This window comes from Bacillus rossius, chromosome 5, assembly GCF_032445375.1.
Source record: "Bacillus rossius redtenbacheri isolate Brsri chromosome 5, Brsri_v3, whole genome shotgun sequence".
NCBI classification, from domain to species: Eukaryota; Metazoa; Arthropoda; class Insecta; order Phasmatodea; family Bacillidae; genus Bacillus; species Bacillus rossius.
Window position 1 is genome coordinate 75,753,833 of NC_086333.1, and position 22,174 is coordinate 75,776,006.

A 22,174-nucleotide genomic window follows, 5' to 3' on the forward strand; every position below is an offset into this window, starting at 1 on the left:
GGATCTAGAGAGATGACTGACGTGTGCAAAGGAAGTGCAGGATCTAGAGAGGTGGCTGACGTGTGCGAGGGAGCGCAGGATCTAGAGAGATGACTGACGTGTGCAAAGGTAGTGCAGGATCTAGAGAGGTGGCTGACGTGTGCGAGGGAGCGCAGGATCTAGAGAGATGACTGACGTGTGCAAAGGTAGTGCAGGATCTAGAGAGGTGGCTGACGTGTGCGAGGGAGCGCAGGATCTAGAGAGATGACTGACGTGTGCAAAGGAAGTGCAGGATCTAGAGACATGACTGACGTGTGCGAGGGAGCGCAGGATCTAGAGAGATGACTGACGTGTGCAAAGGTAGTGCAGGATCTAGAGAGGTGGCTGACGTGTGCGAGGGAGCGCAGGATCTAGAGAGATGACTGACGTGTGCAAAGGTAGTGCAGGATCTAGAGAGGTGGCTGACGTGTGCGAGGGAGCGCAGGATCTAGAGAGATGACTGACGTGTGCAAAGGTAGTGCAGGATCTAGAGAGGTGGCTGACGTGTGCGAGGGAGCGCAGGATCTAGAGAGATGACTGACGTGTGCAAAGGTAGTGCAGGATCTAGAGAGGTGGCTGACGTGTGCGAGGGAGCGCAGGATCTAGAGAGATGACTGACGTGTGCAAAGGTAGTGCAGGATCTAGAGAGGTGGCTGACGTGTGCGAGGGAGCGCAGGATCTAGAGAGATGACTGACGTGTGCAAAGGTAGTGCAGGATCTAGAGAGGTGGCTGACGTGTGCGAGGGAGCGCAGGATCTAGAGAGATGACTGACGTGTGCAAAGGAAGTGCAGGATCTAGAGAGGTGGCTGACGTGTGCGAGGTAGCGCAGGATCTAGAGAGGTGGCTGACGTGTGCGAGGGAGCGCAGGATCTAGAGAGGTGGCTGACGTGTGCGAGGGAGCGCAGGATCTAGAGAGGTGGCTGACGTGTGCGAGGGAGCGCGGGATCTAGAGAGGTGGCTGACGTGGAGGAGGGAGCGCAGGATCTAGAGAGGTGGCTGACGTGTGCGAGGGAGCGCAGGATCTAGAGAGGTGGCTGACGTGTGCGAGGTAGCGCAGGATCTAGAGAGGTGGCTGACGTGTGCGAGGGAGCGCGGGATCTAGAGAGGTGGCTGACGTGGAGGAGGGAGCGCAGGATCTAGAGAGGTGGCTGACGTGTGCGAGGGAGCGCAGGATCTAGAGAGGTGGCTGACGTGGAGGAGGGAGCGCAGGATCTAGAGAGGTGGCTGACGTGGAGGAGGGAGCGCAGGATCTAGAGAGGTGGCTGACGTGTGCGAGGGAGCGCAGGATCTAGAGAGGTGTCTGACGTGTGCGAGGGAGCGCAGGATCTAGAGAGGTGGCTGACGTGTGCGAGGGAGCGCGGGATCTAGAGAGGTGGCTGACGTGGAGGAGGGAGCGCAGGATCTAGAGAGGTGGCTGACGTGTGCGAGGGAGCGCAGGATCTAGAGAGGTGGCTGACGTGTGCGAGGTAGCGCAGGATCTAGAGAGGTGGCTGACGTGTGCGAGTGAGCGCAGGATCTAGAGAGGTGGCTGACGTGTGCGAGGGAGCGCAGGATCTAGAGAGGTGGCTGACGTGTGCGAGGGAGCGCAGGATCTAGAGAGGTGGCTGACGTGTGCGAGGTAGCGCAGGATCTAGAGAGGTGGCTGACGTGTGCGAGGGAGCGCAGGATCTAGAGAGGTGGTTGACGTGGAGGAGGGAGCGCAGGATCTAGAGAGGTGGCTGACGTGTGCGAGGGAGCGCGGGATCTAGAGAGGTGGCTGACGTGTGCGAGGGAGCGCGGGATCTAGAGAGGTGGCTGATGTGTGCGAGGGAGCGCGGGATCTAGAGAGGTGGCTGACGTGTGCGAGGGAGCGCGGGATCTAGAGAGGTGGCTGATGTGTGCGAGGGAGCGCGGGATCTAGAGAGGTGGCTGACGTGTGCGAGGGAGCGCGGGATCTAGAGAGGTGGCTGACGTGTGCGAGGGAGCGCAGGATCTAGAGAGGTGGCTGACGTGTGCGAGGTAGCGCGGGATCTAGAGAGGTGGCTGATGTGTGCGAGGGAGCGCGGGATCTAGAGAGGTGGCTGACGTGTGCGAGGTAGCGCAGGATCTAGAGAGGTGGCTGACGTGTGCGAGGGAGCGCAGGATCTAGAGAGGTGGTTGACGTGGAGGAGGGAGCGCAGGATCTAGAGAGGTGGCTGACGTGTGCGAGGGAGCGCGGGATCTAGAGAGGTGGCTGACGTGTGCGAGGGAGCGCGGGATCTAGAGAGGTGGCTGATGTGTGCGAGGGAGCGCGGGATCTAGAGAGGTGGCTGACGTGTGCGAGGGAGCGCGGGATCTAGAGAGGTGGCTGACGTGTGCGAGGGAGCGCAGGTGGCTGCGGGAGTCCCTGGTGCGCCCCTCCGCGCCGATGGAGGTGTCTCGCGCCAGGTCCCACCTCGCCGAGGGCCGGGTGGACCTGCAGACCACCGTGCCGCGCCTGGAGGCGACGGGGCTCTACAGCGTGCAGGACATGGCGGCAACTGCGGGCCCCGTGCTGCCCACCACCGGCCGATACAGGTGGGTGTCGTTCCCATCGGCGGAACACCTGAGGTATGGTCAAAAATATTTATAATCTCAACGAATTCATGCATAGTCACAGTCGCGAAATGTTTCCTTTGCTGTTGCATTGTCTGTGTCTCGTGATGGGGTGAGTTTCTCTCAGGTACATGTCGATGTTCACGTTCATCTTTCAGGAGTCTGTTATAAAATATCTCAAAAAACAACAAAATGCTGCAAAATTGGAATCTGAAGTGAATGTGATTATTATTATTATTATTATTATGAGCTTTCTACAAGTTTGTATTGTGTGTTTCGTGTGGTTCGGATACTATCCACTCATTAGAAATAGGTTCTTTAATTTATGACACTTGGTAAGGAATGTATGGATGTGTTTGCTATGAACACACACATAAGTATTCGGATACAGGTAATATTATCAGCTGAAGCTTTGGATTAAATATAACAGAAAAATTAATTTTCACTATCCTCATTTTAAATTTTTATTTTACAAAATACAATTTTTCAGATACATTTTTAAAATGTTTCATTACATTACAGTGTGGTGTATGAAAAGTTTTCTCCCTGTGGCGTATATATGGTAACAGAGTACACCGAATTAGGACAGTGCTAATAGCAGATATTGTTTCTTAGAAAGAGAGAGCACATAAATAATGCCCATTTAAATGCAATAAATCTAAGGTTGAAAAGCGGTATAGGAGAAACTGCAAGCACTACATCTATTCGAAGTAATACGTCCGATAGCCTGATCCGTTGAGTCAATTTCAACAAGTTGTGACTTTTCAGTCGGCTTCCAGAACAAGAAAAGTGAGGTCGTGTTTCCCGTGTCTGTCGCTCATCGTGGATAGAGACTCGGAGATTTCGCCGATTCATCGATTCGTCTGGCCCCAGGATATAATTCAAATTCATAAGTGTGCTTAGCTTTCCCATTGGTTGATTTCTTAGTGAGAAAATTTCTATCCTTGTTAATTGGCACTACCTGATTCACTTGCTTCTTTTCTAGCTGGGCATCGTTGGCTCACGGCCGTAGAGGAGTATGTCAAAATAATAACTGCCATCCAATCAAAAACACAGCACATGAGTGTTAAAGTTTGCAATACGTGAAATTTCCGTATATCTAATAATGGATTTCTAAAAACAAGTTAAAAGTAAGTTTTTTTTGCTAAACGGAGACCAGAAAAATATGTAACTTTTTTCCTCCTTAATGTCACCTCGCTTATGATCCGCGAGATTTCGGACGATAAAATCCACATCCAGAAATGCCCAGAAATGCTTCCAATCATGGAAGCGTATGAAATGAAATTGCGCATGAAATTGGATAAGTGCGCATCGCTAGCCGAGGAGAGTATTTTGAAAAGTATTTTAAAATTGATTTAAACATTTTCTTTGTTCATAATAAAATTATTCACCGTGTTTTTTTTTATTACGCCTCGTACAGGGTCCCACAAAAAGTTTAAAACTATCAACAAGGCCGTAGCCAGGAATTTTCGAAGATTTTCCATTTTGACCACTAGGTATATAATTTTTCATGAGTATAATTTTTTTCATATTTAAATTTTAAAAAAATTTGAACGTCATATTTTAATCTCAGGGAATAGTAGACATTTAGAGCTCAGACGTTTTACTCATTAGGGAACTCTGGAGCTGGAAGTCAGCAGAACAGTGGGTCTTTTCAATGAATTTATGACACAATAGTAGATGACCACGGACTGACATATTAACAATGCCTGGGGTTTTCTGAAGCGGTGGTATTTCGCAGCGAACGACCCTGAGAACAAAAAATGACCTGTATAATAAAGTCTCGTCTACATGAACATGTAATTTAGGTTCACACCTCATAAAATTCACCAACACTCCTCCAGGTATATGATCCCGTTAGGGTGTGGTCCTAGTTAGAAGTAAAGATGGGTCTTTTACATGCCAGACACTGTTACCAGTGCCCAACATGGGTTCTGAGAACCGGGAAATAGATTCGCCATTTCCAATCGCGGCATGTTACTAGCGAGCGCACGGCTAGGTCGAGAGGTTGAGGAGACACATCCCAACTTAGGCCCCACCGACCCGCCCCCAGCTCCGCCGTAAACCCCCAGACCACCTGCAGGGCCGGTGCAAGGTAAATTGGCGCCCTAGGCGAAAAACCTTAATCCCGCCCCCCCCCCCCCCTATGCCGGAAACCCCAAAAAAAATTTTCCTTGCCTCAAAATACATCACGTAAGCCTAAGATTTTGTCACCAATCAAATGTAAGCAGGCTTGTGTTTTTTTTTTTACTTTTTTACTTATTACAAATCATAAACAGGTCACCGTGGACTTTAATTAATTACTTACATCAATATAAACATTCCAAAAGGTTACAAAAATCAATTTTCATCTAGTTTCGATAATCGTTAAACATACTGTATCAGCTGTTTGTTGTGTGTCGTGCTGCGCCGCCCCCAGCTACTTGGCGCCCTGGGCGGTTGCCTGGTTCGCCTGTACGGACGCGCAGGCCCTGCGCACCTGCAGACACTGACTGACCCCGCCCCTCGCAGGTTGCTGATGTACAACGTGAGCGGGGAGGGCGTGGTCGTGCTGAGTGCCCGCCCCGCAGAGAACAGGACCATGCACCTGGCCACGGTGGAGATGCAGTTCGACACGAAGGCGTGGTTCATGAGGGTGAGTCGGCGACGCTCAAATCAACATGTTTGTTCTTGTTTTTATATGTTCATTCTAATTTGAAACTTAAAGATAAAAAAACGGGGGCTTGTCTGTAAAAGTCGGTTTACGGACGATAATTTTACGCGATAGCTAGAGACCCGGAAAATTCGCGGGTTCAATGACCTCCAGGATAGACTCCACTATCCTCTACACACTCGGGCAAATGCCAACTGTTCATTGACTTGTGAGTCGTCTCGACTGGGTGGCCTGTGATTCGACACTTCTATGAGTGAGGGTCTCTAATTGGCCCTCAGTCCTCCAGATTAACAGTGAACCAATGACAGAAGGAGCACTAAGGTATAATTATTTGAATTGTAGCATAACACGAAATGAACTCGCGAATTTTCCGGGTCTCTAGTGATAACGTCATAAGAAAACATTGATGAAAAATTGCATACTTTTTAATTTTAAAATATTATTTACAGTTTTTTGCAAATTTAAATTTAAACAATTTGTTTAAATTTAATCACGAACAATTAGTTATAGAAATAAACTGAAATCAAATCAATGTCGATAAATTGGTAATTTGAAATGACGAAATTGGACAAATAAATCATTTTTTTTTTAAATTACTGATTTTTAAAAGCCCGCCTTAACCTGTTTGATATTATAGAAGATTTTCTCGCACGGCGGTTGGCCGGTTCTTGCACGCTCGGCTCAGGCGGAACGTGACAATGAGTCATGCTTTTTCTTACGTGCAGCCGGCGTTCATGGATTTATAAGACGTTATCACGTGAAAAAATTCATTTCCCCGTGATAATCTCTGACTGCGTACCTGACTTATACATCAATAATCCCCCTGGGAGAAATCCACATCTTGGACCAATAAGTAACCAGTATTAGCCTCTTGGTTGCATTTTCTTTAGTTATTACCCTTACATCATTTTTGCGTTATCAGCATTTCTTAAATGTGAGATTTGTATCCACCAACAACTCATCAATGTAATACACTTCTTTAACTTCAGACCTACACTATCTAATCTGTATGAGGTACTACGAGCGTCGTGCCACTGTATCAGCTCATTCGATCAACCAACGCCGCTTGTCTTCACAACGTTCCAGAAGACACCCGGAAATCCCCGCGGATAATTTGGTTTCAGGTTAAAATTCACAGTTTTATGTGTAATCCACTCACGAGTGATTTCCTGTTGACTTATTTCGTGATGCAAGAGTGGTTCGGTGTGATTCGGCAGCTCCATTCCTGTCTGGTGGTTGACTGGTCCATAGTCGTAGAGGGAACTGTGATCCAATCATCAAAATAATACAGAGGTATACATGTTTGCAGGCCACCTCGTGGCCAAAATAATCTGGTAAATTTCCGTTTCTCTAAGCACCACTTTCCTCTGTCTTTATCTCGAGGTGGCCTTGTGCCTATGTCGGCATGCATAGCTCTAGTGTCTACACTCCATTTACAAACCGCTCAAGAGTTCTTGAAACTATATAATTACTAGGAGCCGGAATATTTCGCGGATTCATTTCAAAATAGGGTACAATCCAAATAGATGTGTATACCTCTAAGCTTCTCTAGCGACAGTTCATAGGAAATCTTTTGACCAACGATTAGTTACTGGGAAAATTTCGCGGGTAGACTACACAGTCCTCTGTACACTCGGACAAAACAACGCCAGTTCGTTGGTTGCTGACTTATGAGTAGAGACTCCGGAAAATTCGCGGGTTCAATGACCTCCAGGATAGACTCCAATATCCTCTACATACTCGGGCAAATGCCAACTGTTCATTGGCTGCTGACTTGTGAGTCGTCTCGACTGGGTGGCCTGTGATTCGACATTTCTATGAGTGAGGGTCTCTAATTGGCCCTCAGTCCTCCAGATTAACAGAGAACCAATGACAGAAGTAGCACTAAGGTATAATTATTTGAATTTTAGCATAACACGAAATGAACCCGCGAATTTTCCGGGTCTCTACTTATGAGCAGTCTCAACTGGGTTGTCTGTGATTGGATTTTTGAAGTGACAACGTCTAATAAATCGATGAACGCCGGCTGCACGCACGAAAAAGTGTCCCGTTATGCACATAGACCCGTTACGTTGTGTCCCGTTACGCTCATTGTACGCTTGCGCCGCATCTATCTCTCTTCCATTCGATTGGAACAACCATCGATTTGACTTTTTCGAGGCACATTAAATTTGAAACACTCCCATTAGTTTCCTGCTTTTCCTATCATCGTCCTATCCTTAACAGAATAACACAGATGGGAAGAAAGTTAAATAGCAAACATGTATAAAAGTTATAGTTAAAATAATCTATTCGTTAAAGTAATAAACATATTTGAATTAATGAGTGCAAATAAAAGTAAATTTATCAATTTAATTGTAGATTTCATTTCACTCCTTCTTTGTATCCATACAAAATAGTGATAATTCAATAAAAATGATTCAAATTTATTCATAAAAGTATGCAATAATTTCATCAATGTTTTGTTATGACGTTGTCACGTTAAACTATCGTCCGTAAACCGACTTTACAGACAACCAATTTTTCTTTGGTTGAGGGTTTCGAATTGGCCTAAATCTCTCCAGATAAATAGTGAGCCAATAGCGAAAGCAGTACAAAGGTACGTGTATTTGAATGTTATCCCATCGCGAGATGAATCTGTGAATGATCCAGGTCCCTACCTATAGCAATAAACCACAACGTGAACCTTTTTCCACGGTGTTTTCACTCGACTCAAACTACTCGCTGTGGCTGAGAGGTCGGGTGGCTCGCCTCCCGTCGCGGAGGTTTTGAGGTTCGAGGTCACAAGCTGACCTCTCGCGGGTGGGAAACGTGACGTACGTATGTTCTGTCATTGCTCCACTGCCATCTCACCGTCGCAGGCGTGACGTGTAGAACCTCCAAAAGGACGCACCGCAAGATACGGACTGCAGAACCGAATTACTGGGTGTCTGCAGGCCATGAAAAATTACGGAAGTCTCAAAAAAGCAAGGAAGTTAGAGGACTGGTCACGTTGATCACGGAAAAAACAAAAATATCCGGAAATATACAGAAATAAATCTGGAAGTCATGAAACTATGAATTTCAGCAACCTTTTTTACAACTTTTAATTTTTTTTAACGCCTTGCTTTAGTTTATAATAATACAACATCAAATATAAATATATTTGGAAACGATTCACTTAAATCATGTGGAAAATATCTTTAAAACTGATTTAGCTTTCTAACCTAAAACCCAGTACATTTCTGTGAATAGTACCTATACATCTATTTTTTTTTAATGTGTTCAAGTTTAATTTTGCTCATTTTACGTCATGAAAAATCACCCTGTGGTGTAAAAATGTTGCATGAGTATTTTATTAAAATATCCTGAAAAAATAGCTACTTATACTGATTCACTACGTTTTTTGTTGAAACTATGTATCAGATCTCAATTGGCCATTCCTGCCATATAAATCAACAAATCCACACAAATAATAATTTTTGTATGAGTGTGGCTTAAGTCGCTCTTGTTTCAGGTGACCGAGCACGGAGTGAACAGGGACATATCAGACTTCATCCACAATGAAGAATTCGGTGAGTAGAATGAAGTTTCAAATTGTTAGGTGGTGCTGCGCGTTTACGGTGAATAACCAATTCGTTATAGCATGTAATGCCTCCACACTGAATAGAATGACTTGAGAACCAAACGTAGAATACTTCCGCCTCGCTCATGGGAATTCATCCATCTAACCAAGGACATGAGAGGCAAAAGAATGATGAATCATTACAGTTCCATGATTTTAGCGTCAGTATTTTGTTTTAGTGCAATTCCTACGAATGTTCCGTTAAATGAGCAATGTGAGTCCTTTTTTTTAAATCTTTGATCCAGCTACGTTCTACGTGTTGTCTGCTATTTGTAAAATGTATGGCCAATATTCAAAATTATATTTTTTTCCTATGGTCAAGTTTCTCTTTCAGAAGCCCGGCAAAGCGTAAATCTTTACATTGGTAGCCCCATTTTCAAAATATTTTTCAAAAATATTTGGAATTAGCGTGATGTGTGAAGCCAACGCTTAAATTAAATCCTGTGTCAATCCTACACGAACTTCAACATGCCACGACGCAAGACATTTTTTCTTATAAATAACATCTGTCATTCATTGCTAGGGCAGGGATGATATTAGTGATATTAGTGCATGTGTTCTACCTGTACAGCCTTTCTGAAATAATAAAAAAATTCGATGCATATTTGGGGGCACTTACTGAATCTGAAATAATGTCATTCTCTTTAGGAATTTTCACATCGAAGTGCCAATTCATGTTTAATTAGAAACACAGATTCCAGCTGTCGTCATGACCATTTGTGAGACACCCAAAACATTGGCTGAAGTGTAGTGTGGCAACAGTTTCAAGAAACGCCTTTTCTTGTGGAAGTGATTTTGTTTCATAACAGAAATTCTAACTCATACTAATACGGACAGGAAAAAAAGAATGTTTTCAATCACCTCCAGAATAGAGATTCATGTTTTCACACCAGCTTTTGTTATTAAAGCAATCTTATTCGCGGCACCCAAACTTTAATCAGAATTTTTTTTTACTATATATATACATATACATATATGCACATATATAATTTAACACAGTTTATGTTTGAATATTATATCCTAGCTTCAACACATATAGCTTCGATTAGTTTGGTAATTTCTAGCTAAAAAAAATACATTACAACCTGAATTTAGATATTTTCGTAAACTTACCAAACAAAATACTTTACAGTTCATTCCGGTCGAGTTCATTCTAGCTGATGGCTGGCATGCGTTGCTATACATCTATCAATATTTTTTTTTATTTTATATAATTTGTTTGAAGTAGGTACACACGTACACAGCATCTAATTCTATCTCTCTCTGCCTCTCTATATATGTCACACTATAAATCTCACTATATTTCTCTCTATACATAAATCTCTCTATACATCTCTATCTCTCTTTATATTTCTCTATGTATACATTCATATATCTCCATATCATTCTATTTCTATATCTGTCTATATATATAACTATATATATATATCCTCCGCTCTATCTCTATATCATTCTATCTATATCTTTATCTTTACAAAACACTATACGAACACACAAACATTCATTTTATACATATTTTTGTCTGTTTTATATTTCTATAAATCGTTTTACCTGTAGCAGGCGTGACATAGGTATATAAAAACACTGGCATGTTCAATGCAACGTTGTGTCAAATTTTCAAAGCAACCTGTGGAGAACGTTTAGAAATTTAAAATTTTTAACGAACGAAATTATACATTTTTTATTGCGTCAATTAATGGCGAGCTGGCGCAGAAGGGCTGGAGCTGCGAGGTGGCTGTCAACTGTGTGGTTGCTGTCAGCTGTGAGGTTGCTGTCAACTGTGTGGTTGCTGCCAGCTGCGAGGTGGCTGTCAACTGTGTGGTTGCTGCCAGCTGCGAGGTGGCTGTCAACTGTGTGGTTGCTGCCAGCTGCGAGGTGGCTGTCAACTGTGTGGTTGCTGCCAGCTGCGAGGTGGCTGTCAACTGTGTGGTTGCTGCCAGCTGCGAGGTGGCTGTCAACTATGTGGTTGCTGCCAGCTGCGAGGTGGCTGTCAACTGTGTGGTTGCTGTCAGCTGCGAGGTGGCTGTCAGCTGCGAGGTTGCTGTCAGCTGCGAGGTGGCTGTCAACTGCGAGGTTGCTGTCAGCTGCGAGGTTGCTGTCAGCTGCGAGGTTGCTGTCAGCTGCGAGGTGGCTGTAGCAGCGAGGTGGCTGTCAGCTGCGAGGTGGCTGTAGCAGCGAGGTGGCTGTCAGCAGCGAGGTGGCTGTAGCAGCGAGGTGGCTGTCAGATGCGAGGTGGCTGTAGCAGCGAGGTGGCTGTCAGCAGCGAGGTGGCTGTAGCAGCGAGGTGGCTGTCAGCTGCGAGGTGGCTGTCAGCTGCGAGGTGGCTGTAGCAGCGAGGTGGCTGTCAGCAGCGAGGTGGCTGTCAACTGTGTGGTTGCTGTCAGCTGCGAGGTGGCTGTAGCAGCGAGGTGGCTGTCAGCTGCGAGGTGGCTGTCAGCTGCGAGGTTGCTGTCAGCTGCGAGGTTGCTGTCAGCTGCGAGGTTGCTGTCAGCTGCGAGGTGGCTGTCAGCTGCGAGGTGGCTGTCAGCTGCGAGGTGGCTGTAGCAGCGAGGTGGCTGTCAGCAGCTAGGTGGCTTAGCAGCGAGGTGGCTGTCAGCTGCGAGGTGGCTGTAGCAGCGAGGTGGCTGTCAGCAGCGAGGTGGCTGTAGCAGCGAGGTGGCTGTCAGCTGCGAGGTGGCTGTCAGCAGCTAGGTGGCTGTCAGCTGCGAGGTGGCTGTAGCAGCTAGGTGGCTGTCAGCAGCTAGGTGGCTGTAGCTGCGAGGTGGCTGTCAGCAGCTAGGTGGCTGTAGCTGCGAGGTGGCTGTAGCAGCTAGGTGGCTGTCAGCTGCGAGGTGGCTGTCAACTGTGTGGTTGCTGCCAGCTGCGAAGTGGCTGTCAACTGTGTGGTTGCTGCCAGCTGCGAGGTGTCTGTCAGCTGCGAGGTGGCTGTAGCAGCGAGGTGGCTGTCAGATGCGAGGTGGCTGTAGCAGCGAGGTGGCTGTCAGCTGCGAGGTGTGTGGTTGCTGGCGCAGGCGACGCCGTGAGGAGGAAGCTGTGGCCCGAGCTGACGAGGCACCTGAGCGACGGCCTGGCGAGGGAGGCCAACCACCTGCTGGGCCGGCGACCCCTGCAGCAGCTGGTGCGCGACGGCCGCACGGTGCAGAGGATAGAGTGAGTGCCGGGGTTCCCTCCCCGCAACACACACACACACGCTGCCGGAGGATGCGCGCGGCTCAAGTGAAACTTCTCGCTTGTCGTTAGAGACCGGAAAAATTAGCGGATTCATTTCGCGATAGTCAAAAAAATTCAAATACACAAACCTTTGAGTTTTTGGTTTTCGACGTGATAACGTCTTATAAATCGATGATAGCCGACTGCACGCACGAAAAATTATCACGTTCCGCCTGAGCCGAGCGTGCAAGAACCGGCCAAACCACCGTGCGAGAAAATCTTCTATAATATCAAACAGGTTAAAGGCGGGCTTTTTAAGTACCTAATTGTTCGTGATTATATTTAAACAAATTATTTAAATAATATTGGCAAAAAGTGTCAATAATATTTTAAAATTAAAAAGTATGCAATTTTTCATCAATGTTTTCTTATGACGTTATCACGTAAAATTATCTTCCGTAAACCGACTTTACAGACAACCCCCCTTTTTCCTATTGGCTCACTGTTCATCTGCATGACTCTTAGCACATGGGATACCCTCAACCAAAGAAGTATCTAATCACAGGTGAACCGGTTAACTGTATAGAATTTGATGCGCTGCAGCGCCATCTAGCGGCGAATTAACAAAAAAAAATGGATAGCATGAAAACCTTCTCCGTGAAAAAAACACTTCTATGTGCCAACTTTCATGGTGATCGGTCAAACGGTGTTGGAGTTTATCGAAGTTATACCAACATATTATTTATATATATATATATATATATATATATATATATATATATATATTACAGTAATATACCAATGGGCAATTTGATTCCAGTTTGGAGAGAAATGAATCCATGAAAAAATTATGGAAGGGGTGTTTGATGTAAAGTTAAAAATTTTTGGAGCGCTATTTGCTATTAAAGAATGCTCTATCATTATAAATAATAATGATAGAAATTCGTTTAATGCCTTGAACTGAATTAACCATGAAGAGTGGAGTCTTTTTGCTTCCAAAAATGATTAAAAATCTTTTGCTTAGAAATTCTTGTATATATTATTATTCCATGTTAATGGTATCAAAGACTCAATGTTTTAGACATATACTCATTAATAAAAGAATAATGTTTTCTAATTTCTTTCAGTTATTTAAAACTTATTATTGTTTTCTTGCCTTATTTTCAAATTATGAAGAGAAAAAAAATTACGTAATATAAATTGTCCCCCAGTCTGAACTCTAGTAGTCTTGCTGTTCGCTGTACACTTTTTGGAATAAATGATGTGGTTGTATCGGCCCCGTTAATTTATTATTTTTTCTAAGATGCACACATTTATATTTTACTATAATGGCTCCTAACTTCAATTCCAATACTTATAAGAAGTGATATGCGACATCTTCATCTTAACCATTATTTTGGAATGTTAGTATTTTAAATCTAATCCATTATGAATATTAAATAATTCATTATGATACCTGAAATGTCAAGTATTCTCACAAGCCTCTAATGGGAGGTCGCGCCAGGTGCGTCTTGAGGTGATGTAACCAGTCAAGTACTCGTGCATCTTGGTTGCTTAGTGCTTGATGCAACCGCACTCTCTTCTCGGCACATATGTTTCCGAAAGGCGCCCGCACACTTAACATTTACAGTGAATTTACAGACTTCTCTACGAAGAATGCTCATTAAATAAACAAAGGTTTTCTTTGTAGTTACCAATAGAAACAACGCTGCATCACAATTATATAGTTCTTTTTCCGACATGCAGGTTTAAAAAAATGCACGTGAAGGCAGAAACTTTTTTTTTCTTCTGAAGACTAACTTAACAAATTTCTGAAGATTGATTAACACTCAAGTATGATTCGTGTGAGTTCATGTTCAATTGAAGCTAACTCAGTCTCTATAAATTTACGATGATAACCATAATTTTACGAAGACATTTGGATACTTGCAACCAGTTTCCTAGGTAAATTTAAGTTGAAAATTGTTGAACAGTTCAGTTTCTACTGGCTGTTGTAACTGGTTGTGACTAGTTGTTACTGATATTAACTAGTTGTGGCTGTTTGTAACCAGTAGTTACTGATTTTAACTAGTTGTGGCTGGTTGTAACCAGTTGATACTGGGTTTAACTAGTTGTGGCGGACTGTAACCAGCAGTGACCTGTTGCAACCAGTTGTGACCGGCTGTTACCGGTTGAGACAGGTATGGGACAGGTTGAGACAGGTCGTGACAGGTCGAAACAGGTTTTGACCGGCCGTGACCGCGGTTGCGGTCTGCCGTGGCGGGTTGCAGGGACCGCGCGGCCGCCAGCGCACGGAACGTGGACGGCATCGTGGACAGCATCATCTCGTCGGCGAGGTCCGTCATAGTGCAGCGGCTTGACAACAAGATCCGCCTGCCCGACATCTTGGAGACCTTCAGCGCCCTGGTACGTCACTTAGATGAGCGCGAGTAGATCCACGATGGGTAGACGTGAAGCCCGAACCTTGATGATTGGACTTCCAGGGCTCGTGACACGCCCTTGGAGACACTGAGCCAGTTATGAACAACGAGAGGTTGTTATCCATTCAGGCGTAACTCTCCAATGAATGTGTGACCTTTGGTGACCAATGAACATATAAAAAAAAAAGATATAATAATTGTATTTTGGCAATATGATTCTAGCGTGGAGCGAATTAAATCATCGAAATAATCGTGGCTCTAATCATAAAGTCTGATTAAGGAAAAGTGAGGGATGAATCTGAGAAGGCGACCGCATAGTACTTAAAACACAAGTTTTCTGGTTTTTGACTCTAAATGGGGACTGCGAAATTCGCCTTATTTTCTAGCGCCAGGTTATACTCTTCGGACTAGTGCATTATCAAGTCAATGTCGAGTGTTCAGTAGATGCTGCCACATTACACTTCTATTGCTCGCTCATGATTCGGTATTTTTTTTAAGAAGTTTGTCATTCGGCTTCTGGAATTTCAGGACGTGCAAAATAATCCGTGGTACAATGACAGTTTTCAATTATGTGACGCCAAATCATCGTTATTTTGTATGTTCCAACCACAATAGATCACTAGGTGTATACTATGGCCGCCATATTGAGAAGATATAATATCCAGTTGTTGCCTGTAAACGTCCTGAGTTGATTGGCTTTAAATTCTCTGTTACCTGTTCCAACCGTATTCTTACAATACCTTTGGCTGTGTCCATGTAGTCACGGGGGGGGGGGGGGGGGGTAAGTGTAGGTATTCATTTCACGAAAGGCTAGAGTTCAAGGACATAGGTCGTCGTCGTGCTGCTTCGACTATTGGTCACAGTCACTCCAGGCGTACGAAGTATGCCACGGCCGAGTCGTTTCCAAATATCCTTGACTTGTGTTCTGTACCGCTGTCTCTGAGGTCCGAGCTAGCGACTAGACCTAAAATACAAAGTTGAATATTCTTTATAAAAGTAGAGCAGAAAGCAGTCCCTCCACTCAATGTCTTATTAATATATCATACAAATTCTTCCAAAAACTATTAGTTTAAACAGGCCAATTAAAGCTGTTGTACTCGCCGTTGAAGTGTTTGGCTTGCGTTTTAGTAGCCAAATGTTCCCGTGCACATAGCCACATAGATAGGGGCATGCATTTATCGCGAAAATATTTCGTGAATAGCCGGGAGTTAAAAGCACTGTAGCATCGTCTGCGTTTCGGGATCGGCAGGGTTTCTTTCATGTACATGTCTACCATCAGATCAAACCAATCACAGTAATTCACCGCGGGAGCAAACGTATCCTGAATGACTTAACGGCTTCGTTTGCTGGCGGCCGCCAATCACAAGGAAGAAACCGCTGGTGTGCATATAATTAGTTGCAGTCTAATGGGCAATCAAATTTTTCCGCAAAAAATAAATGTCCTTACACATAGAGTAATATTATTCTAGAACTGCTTCTTCCTATATGCTTCCTAGGCACCAGAAAATTTTCCATTTTCCCATGTATACTTGTACAAATGTCATCGTTGATTTGCTGCCAACTGGTGAGAAGTCTCAACTTAGTAGCCTGTTATATGTTTTTTTTTTAATTAAGGGTTTCTCATTGGCCAGGAGTATTCCCTACAAACTATGTACCAATAGCGGAAGCAGTTCAATGGTATAAATAGTTTAATTTTATCATATTGCGAAATAAATCCATGAATTTTTACGGTCCCTACTAATTACCAACTTGACACTATTGATTTTTTTATGTTTGTTAGGGAGTTATCAATAAAGATTTTTTCAAAAAAACTATTACTGGAAAAATTTTTTAAGACTTTTTTTTGCGTTCTTATAGTCTGGTATTAATTAGCAGGTTCTTAACCATAAATAAATTGAAAATAAATTAAAGATTATTGGTGACTTACAATATTTTCGTAATATTTGGTGATAGTCTAGTGTTCAAATTTTCGTACTCTTGAATTATGCTTGTCGTCGTGTTCAGTGTTGTTTGACACGCTCTGAAAGACTAAGAACCAGAGACACATCTGATCGTATCGCGTGACCCACAGAGAGACATTTAAACCTGGTACGGGCTAATGAATACATAACTTTGATGTGACTATTCATACTTTTGTGTAACCTAGTCTGGCAAACTAAAATACTGAGAATTTTGAAGGTATAGTTTTATTTACATACTTACTTGACGTAGGTATGACTTAACAGTTACACTAAGCCACAAATATTCACTGCAATAACTCTCCAAATTGGGTTATATGTATAGATGAAGATTTATCGCGAAAATATTTTGCACCAGGATAATCCCTATTTGCGGTTGGGAGAAATATTTTTTTCAAGCTGTATATGTATATATATTTTTTTAAGCGAATCACGTAATGTCTGTATAGCACTTCGTGTTTCCTCATTGGCTGAGTTAAGTGCGGAACTAGCTTTTTTTACTGATCAGAGACAACAAGAAAAGGGAGGACAAAAGTTTCAAAAATTGCCGATCATGTAAAAAATTCACGTTATTGTTTGGCACCAGACTAGACTGCAAACAGCTATACAATTAACGACCTTCGTGAGTTATTTGGCACACCCTGAAGAACAATAAGTAGGGGAATGTTTTGTTCGCGAAAAAAATTTACAGTGTAGTTGAGAGTCAAAACACTAGCTTCGTCTGTGTTTCGTGATTGGTCGAGCTTATTTCAGGTAACTGTAAAGCAGTTCGGAAGCAAACGTGTCCTGAGTGGCTCGGTAAAATAAGGCAATGGCTTATCTCGCAGACGGCCGCCGATCACAAGGAAGAAACCGCTGGCGTGGGCGTACCATATTGCAGTCTAATGGGCGCTCAGGTTTTTTTTTTTTTAGCGAAAAATACCTGCCCCTAACAATAAGTCATTAATAGAGGTACGGAAATTTCGTGCAAGCTAGAACGGAAACCTTCACACTGTGTTCATGATTGGACCGCAGTTATTCGGACACGCCCCTCTTCGACCGTGAGCCAAGGATGGCCAGCTAGAAGAGAAGTAAGCGAATCAGGTACCCAGGCTAAGAAATCAACCAATGGGAAAACGACCATGGGTTGAGCACACCTGTGACTTTCAATTCTACCCTGAGGCCACATGAATCCGCGAAGTTTCTTGGTCTCTGGCCTTAAACTGGCAAAAAAAAAATGCGTTTACCAATCTCGATCAAGGGTGGTATTTAGCAGCAGACAATCAGCAAATGACCGCATTTTTACCAGTTTACGTATTCTATACTAGGTTTTTTAAACAACGCGTGTTTCGTAAATCTGTACTTACCACCTCTTAAGTTACGTGGTTTACAAAGCCGTAAACTGGAATAACAAATCTTTGCTGCAAGCTGGCTGCGATGGAGTCCCCCTCAGACCGGGTCAAATTGATCCTGATTTGCCGCAATTCGCTCACTGGCATGTGAGGGCATATGACTATAGAGGGTTTTCGGTAGTTAAATGGTGAGTCCGATAATTTTTAAAAAATATTAGCTTGTTAAATGAATTTTTAACGTCTCGAAAAGTAACTATCAAAATTATAATTTTATACTATTTTGAACACTATATAAAGGAATTTTGAAAAAATTTAAACACAGTACAGTATACGTTCTTTAAATAATTCTTGCAATGGTGAATTTTTATTTAATATATAATATCTTGTGCATACGCTATTTCAGTTTTGCACTGTTTGTAATGGAAAAAATTCAAAAAGAAAATAAGAAATCAAAATGAGAACATAAACCCACAGACAACAAGCCTAAAAAATGTGATGTCAAACCAAAATGCATCGCTGGGTTTAACTGATGGACATCAGCTGATTTAGGATTTTTTTTGTGTGGGTTTATGTTTTCATTTTTTATATCTTATTTTCTTTTAAAAAATTTCCACGTGGTAATCAGTGTAAAGATACAATGGCTTATGTCCAAGAAATAGTATTAAATTAAAACGGTACCGTAACACTGAATAATGTAAATTAATACTATTCAACAAAACAAATTGTACTCGTGGCATAGATCCGGTTTGTAGGCCTACTGGGGTAAATTATTTTTCGGTTTCTCTACAGGTTTTTTATTATTAGAGACCCGAAAATTTCGCGGGTTCAAAGACCTCCAGGATAGACTCCAATATCCTCTACACACTCGGGCAAATGCCAACTGTTCATTGACTTCTGACATGTGAGTCGTCTCGACTGGGTGGCCTGTGATTCGACACTTCCATGAGTGAGGGTCTCTAATTGGCCCTCAGTCCTCCAGATTAACAGTGAACCAATGATAGACGCAGCACTAAGGTATAATAATTTGAATTTTAGCATAACACGAAATGAACCCGCGGATTTTTCGGGTCTCTATTTATTATGTAGTTCTTGGTGGATCTGGGAGGGGGGAGGAGATTAATGTAGGGTAGGGGAGATCACACCCATCAACCCTTACCTCCCCCGTCGTGGAACAAGAACTGGTGAACTCGTCGCTCTGGTTGCAGCTGTTCCGCGGGACCTTCAAGGCGAAGGACGGCCACGCCAGCAATCTGGCAACGCTGTACCGCTCCGGCGAGACGTCGCTCACGTCCGACGACAAGTTGCTGCACCTCTACGGCAACCTGGGCTTCCAGAACCTGCAGGTGGGCGGCCGAACTGCAGGCTTTAAGCCGGGGATTAAAAAATAATAATAAACAAGCGAAGACAGATAAAGACAATAATAGCAACATAGCTATTGCATTACTACCCGACCCTTCCCAAGATTAAAAAGATAATAAACAAGCGAAGACAGATAAAGACAATCATAGCAACTTAGCTATTGCATTACTACCCGACCCTTCCCAAGATTAAAAAGATAATAAACAAGCGAAGACAGATAAAGACAATCATAGCAACTTAGCTATTGCATTACTACCCGACCCTTCCCAAGATTAAAAAGATAATAAACAAGCGAAGACACATAAAGACAATCATAGCAACTTAGCTATTGTATTACTACCCGACCCCTCCCAGGATTAAAAATAATAATAAACAAGCGAAGACAGATAAAGACAATAATAGCAACATAGCTATTGCATTACTACCCGACCCTTCCCAAGATTAAAAAGATAATAAACAAGCGAAGACAGATAAAGACAATCATAGCAACTTAGCTATTGCATTACTACCCGACCCTTCCCAAGATTAAAAAGATAATAAACAAGCGAAGACAGATAAAGACAATCATAGCAACTTAGCTATTGTATTACTACCCGACCCCTCCCAGGATTAAAAATAATAATAAACAAGCGAAGACAGATAAAGATAATCATAGCAACTTAGCTATTGTATTACTACCCCGACCCTTCCCAGGATTAATAATAATAATAAACAAGCGAAGACAGATAAAGATAATCATAGCAACTTAGCTATTGTATTACTACCCCGACCCTTCCCAGGATTAAAAATAATAATAAACAAGCGAAGGCAGATAAAGATAATCATAGCAACTTAGCTATTGTATTACTACCCCGACCCTTCCCAGGATTAAAAATAAAAATAAACAAGCGAAGACAGATAAAGAAAATCAGAAACTCAGCTATTGTATTACTTGGTGTGCTGCAAAGGTGTATTTTGTCCCCATTACAACCCGACATGCCTCAAACACAGACGCGGCAGAAATTGTTTTTTTTTTTTTTTCAATTAGTCTGTATTTAACATCGGTTTGCACAAGTGTTACTGCCAGCGTGTCTTTCAAACAAACTTGACATGCGTGTTCCACATGTTTAATAACATAAATATATGAGTATTTATGACTTGTTAAAAAAATAATCAGATAATTTATTCAAGAAGAAAATATTAGAAACAAAAAAAAAACTATAAAAATGTTCAGTTTCTTCAAGCAAAATCGTTACTTAAATGTGTACTTGTAAAGGTTGGAGTTCTAAAAGATTGGTATTTTCTGAGATTTTATTTAAGTGTGACAGTGGAGGCTCCAGAAAGGGGGGTAGCAGGGTGGTATCCCCCCTTAAACTTGAAACAAATATCCAGATTTTTTCCCTAATTCCTTATAATTAGGGACTGGAAAAATTCGCTGGTTTAATGACCTCCAGGATGAACTCCATAGTTCTGCGTACACTCGGTCAAATGTCACCCACTCATTGGCTGCCGTCTTGTGAGACGTCCCAGCGTAGCAGCCTGTGATTCGATAAAGCTTTGGTCGGGTGTTTCTCATTGGCCTAGCGTCATCCAGGTGAGTTGTGAGCCAATAGCAGAGGCAATAACTGAGGTATAACTATTTGTATTTTAGCCTATCGCGAAATGAATTCGAGAATTTTTCCGGTCTCTACTTATAATAGTTCGCCAAACCTACCAACTGCAGTGCTGTAGATGAACGAAAGCCGCTCGGACGGAGCAGCGAGCGCTGAGGGTGTTCGACGCGGCTGCCCGCAGGTGTTCTACAAGTACTACGACGTGAGCGTGCTGGGGCTGGGTCCGTCGGGCAGCTTGGAGGCCAGCGTGTCGCCCGTCACCGTCTACCTGCACCTGCACACGGACAACGAGGGCCTCAGCAAGCTGTCGCTCGACGAGTTCCGGATCCGCGAGCTGGGGTAGGCGCTGCGACACAGTGATTTTTTTTTTCCTAACCTAAGTTAAAACTATGTGTGTAAGGGAGGGGTCTAGGTAGGGAAGACTCTAAGTGCGTCTCAGGGCAAGCCCTATACACTCTAATCATGCGGGTTTTTAACCATGCAGAGAAGGTCACGTGCATCATGTGCTAGGAGGGTATTGGCCAGCCATGGCAGACGTTTTCGCCATGACTAACTCCCCTCACTCTTAATTCTAGACTAAAACTAGATAAGTTGGGCCCAGGTAAAACCTCCATAGACAGAGGGAAAACCCTGGGCACATACATGCGGGATGCAAAGGTCATGCATTATTACAAGCAGGTGGATTACAGGAATAGAAGGATGGTCCTGGAAGAAGAGTGGGGCGTGGTAGAAGTTCTACTATGCAAGGGGTGGGGCACTTGGACTTTTAGTCCGCATTGGTTTGGTCAGGTCTGGTCTTTTTGGGGGCGGCTTATGCCGTTTCCCGTCGTGCTGCCAGTTAGCACTCATTGTGGCTGTGTAATATGATCGTGTAAGTGGGGCGGTCGCGAACTGTGGCGTCGGACTAGACTCCAGAGTGGTGACATAGCTTCAGGTCGACCTGTCGCCAGTAAAAGGCTGTCGGTCAGTTAGAGAAATTGCCACCATCTGTCATTGAAAAGTCCTAGCTGCAGTACTACGCTGTGTGAGCTGCGGTCACGAGCAGGGCATCGAGCCAGACTCCAGAATGGTGACATAGCTTCAGGTCGACCTGTTGCCAGCAAAAGGCAGTCGGTCAGTTAGAGAAATTGCCACCTTCTGTCATTGAAAGTGTGGGCACTGCACAGCATTCCTTCCCCTCCTTTCCCCTACCCTTTCCTCCTTTCCCCTTCCTCTCCAACCTCCCCTTCCTACCCCCCTCTTCATCTCCCTTCCCCGCCGGCTTACCTGCACGCTCTGACGAGTGTTGTACCGGGCCTATATATACCCAGCTCCTAACTTATTCGTCGCAGTCTCTCGGTAGTCTGACTCGAAGGCTGTCACTCTGGGCGTGGCGTCGCGTTCTGGTATGTACTCGGCTGTGAAACTTAGCTTCTGTATTTAGTATGATCTATTATTCTTGCCTGCCCGTTGTGGCCACGCCTTCACCTGGGGATATTCGCGGGCTCGATCACCTCCAGGGTGCTAACCCTATTAGGACCTTAACGAATTTAATA

At 43.7% G+C, this 22,174-nt stretch overlaps 1 protein-coding gene across 1 annotated transcript in view; it reads left to right on the forward strand.

The window, feature by feature from the left end:
• The window catches only part of LOC134532032 (uncharacterized), a 50,013-nt gene that overhangs the window by 24,718 nt on the left and 3,121 nt on the right, over positions 1–22,174 (forward strand). Inside the window, exons 4-10 of the mRNA XM_063368162.1 lie at positions 2,369–2,554; positions 5,084–5,207; positions 8,722–8,779; positions 11,841–11,979; positions 14,250–14,385; positions 18,894–19,031; positions 20,821–20,978. Of these exons, the coding sequence (XP_063224232.1) occupies positions 2,369–2,554; positions 5,084–5,207; positions 8,722–8,779; positions 11,841–11,979; positions 14,250–14,385; positions 18,894–19,031; positions 20,821–20,978 (939 nt within the window). The remainder of the gene's footprint in view (positions 1–2,368; positions 2,555–5,083; positions 5,208–8,721; positions 8,780–11,840; positions 11,980–14,249; positions 14,386–18,893; positions 19,032–20,820; positions 20,979–22,174) is intronic.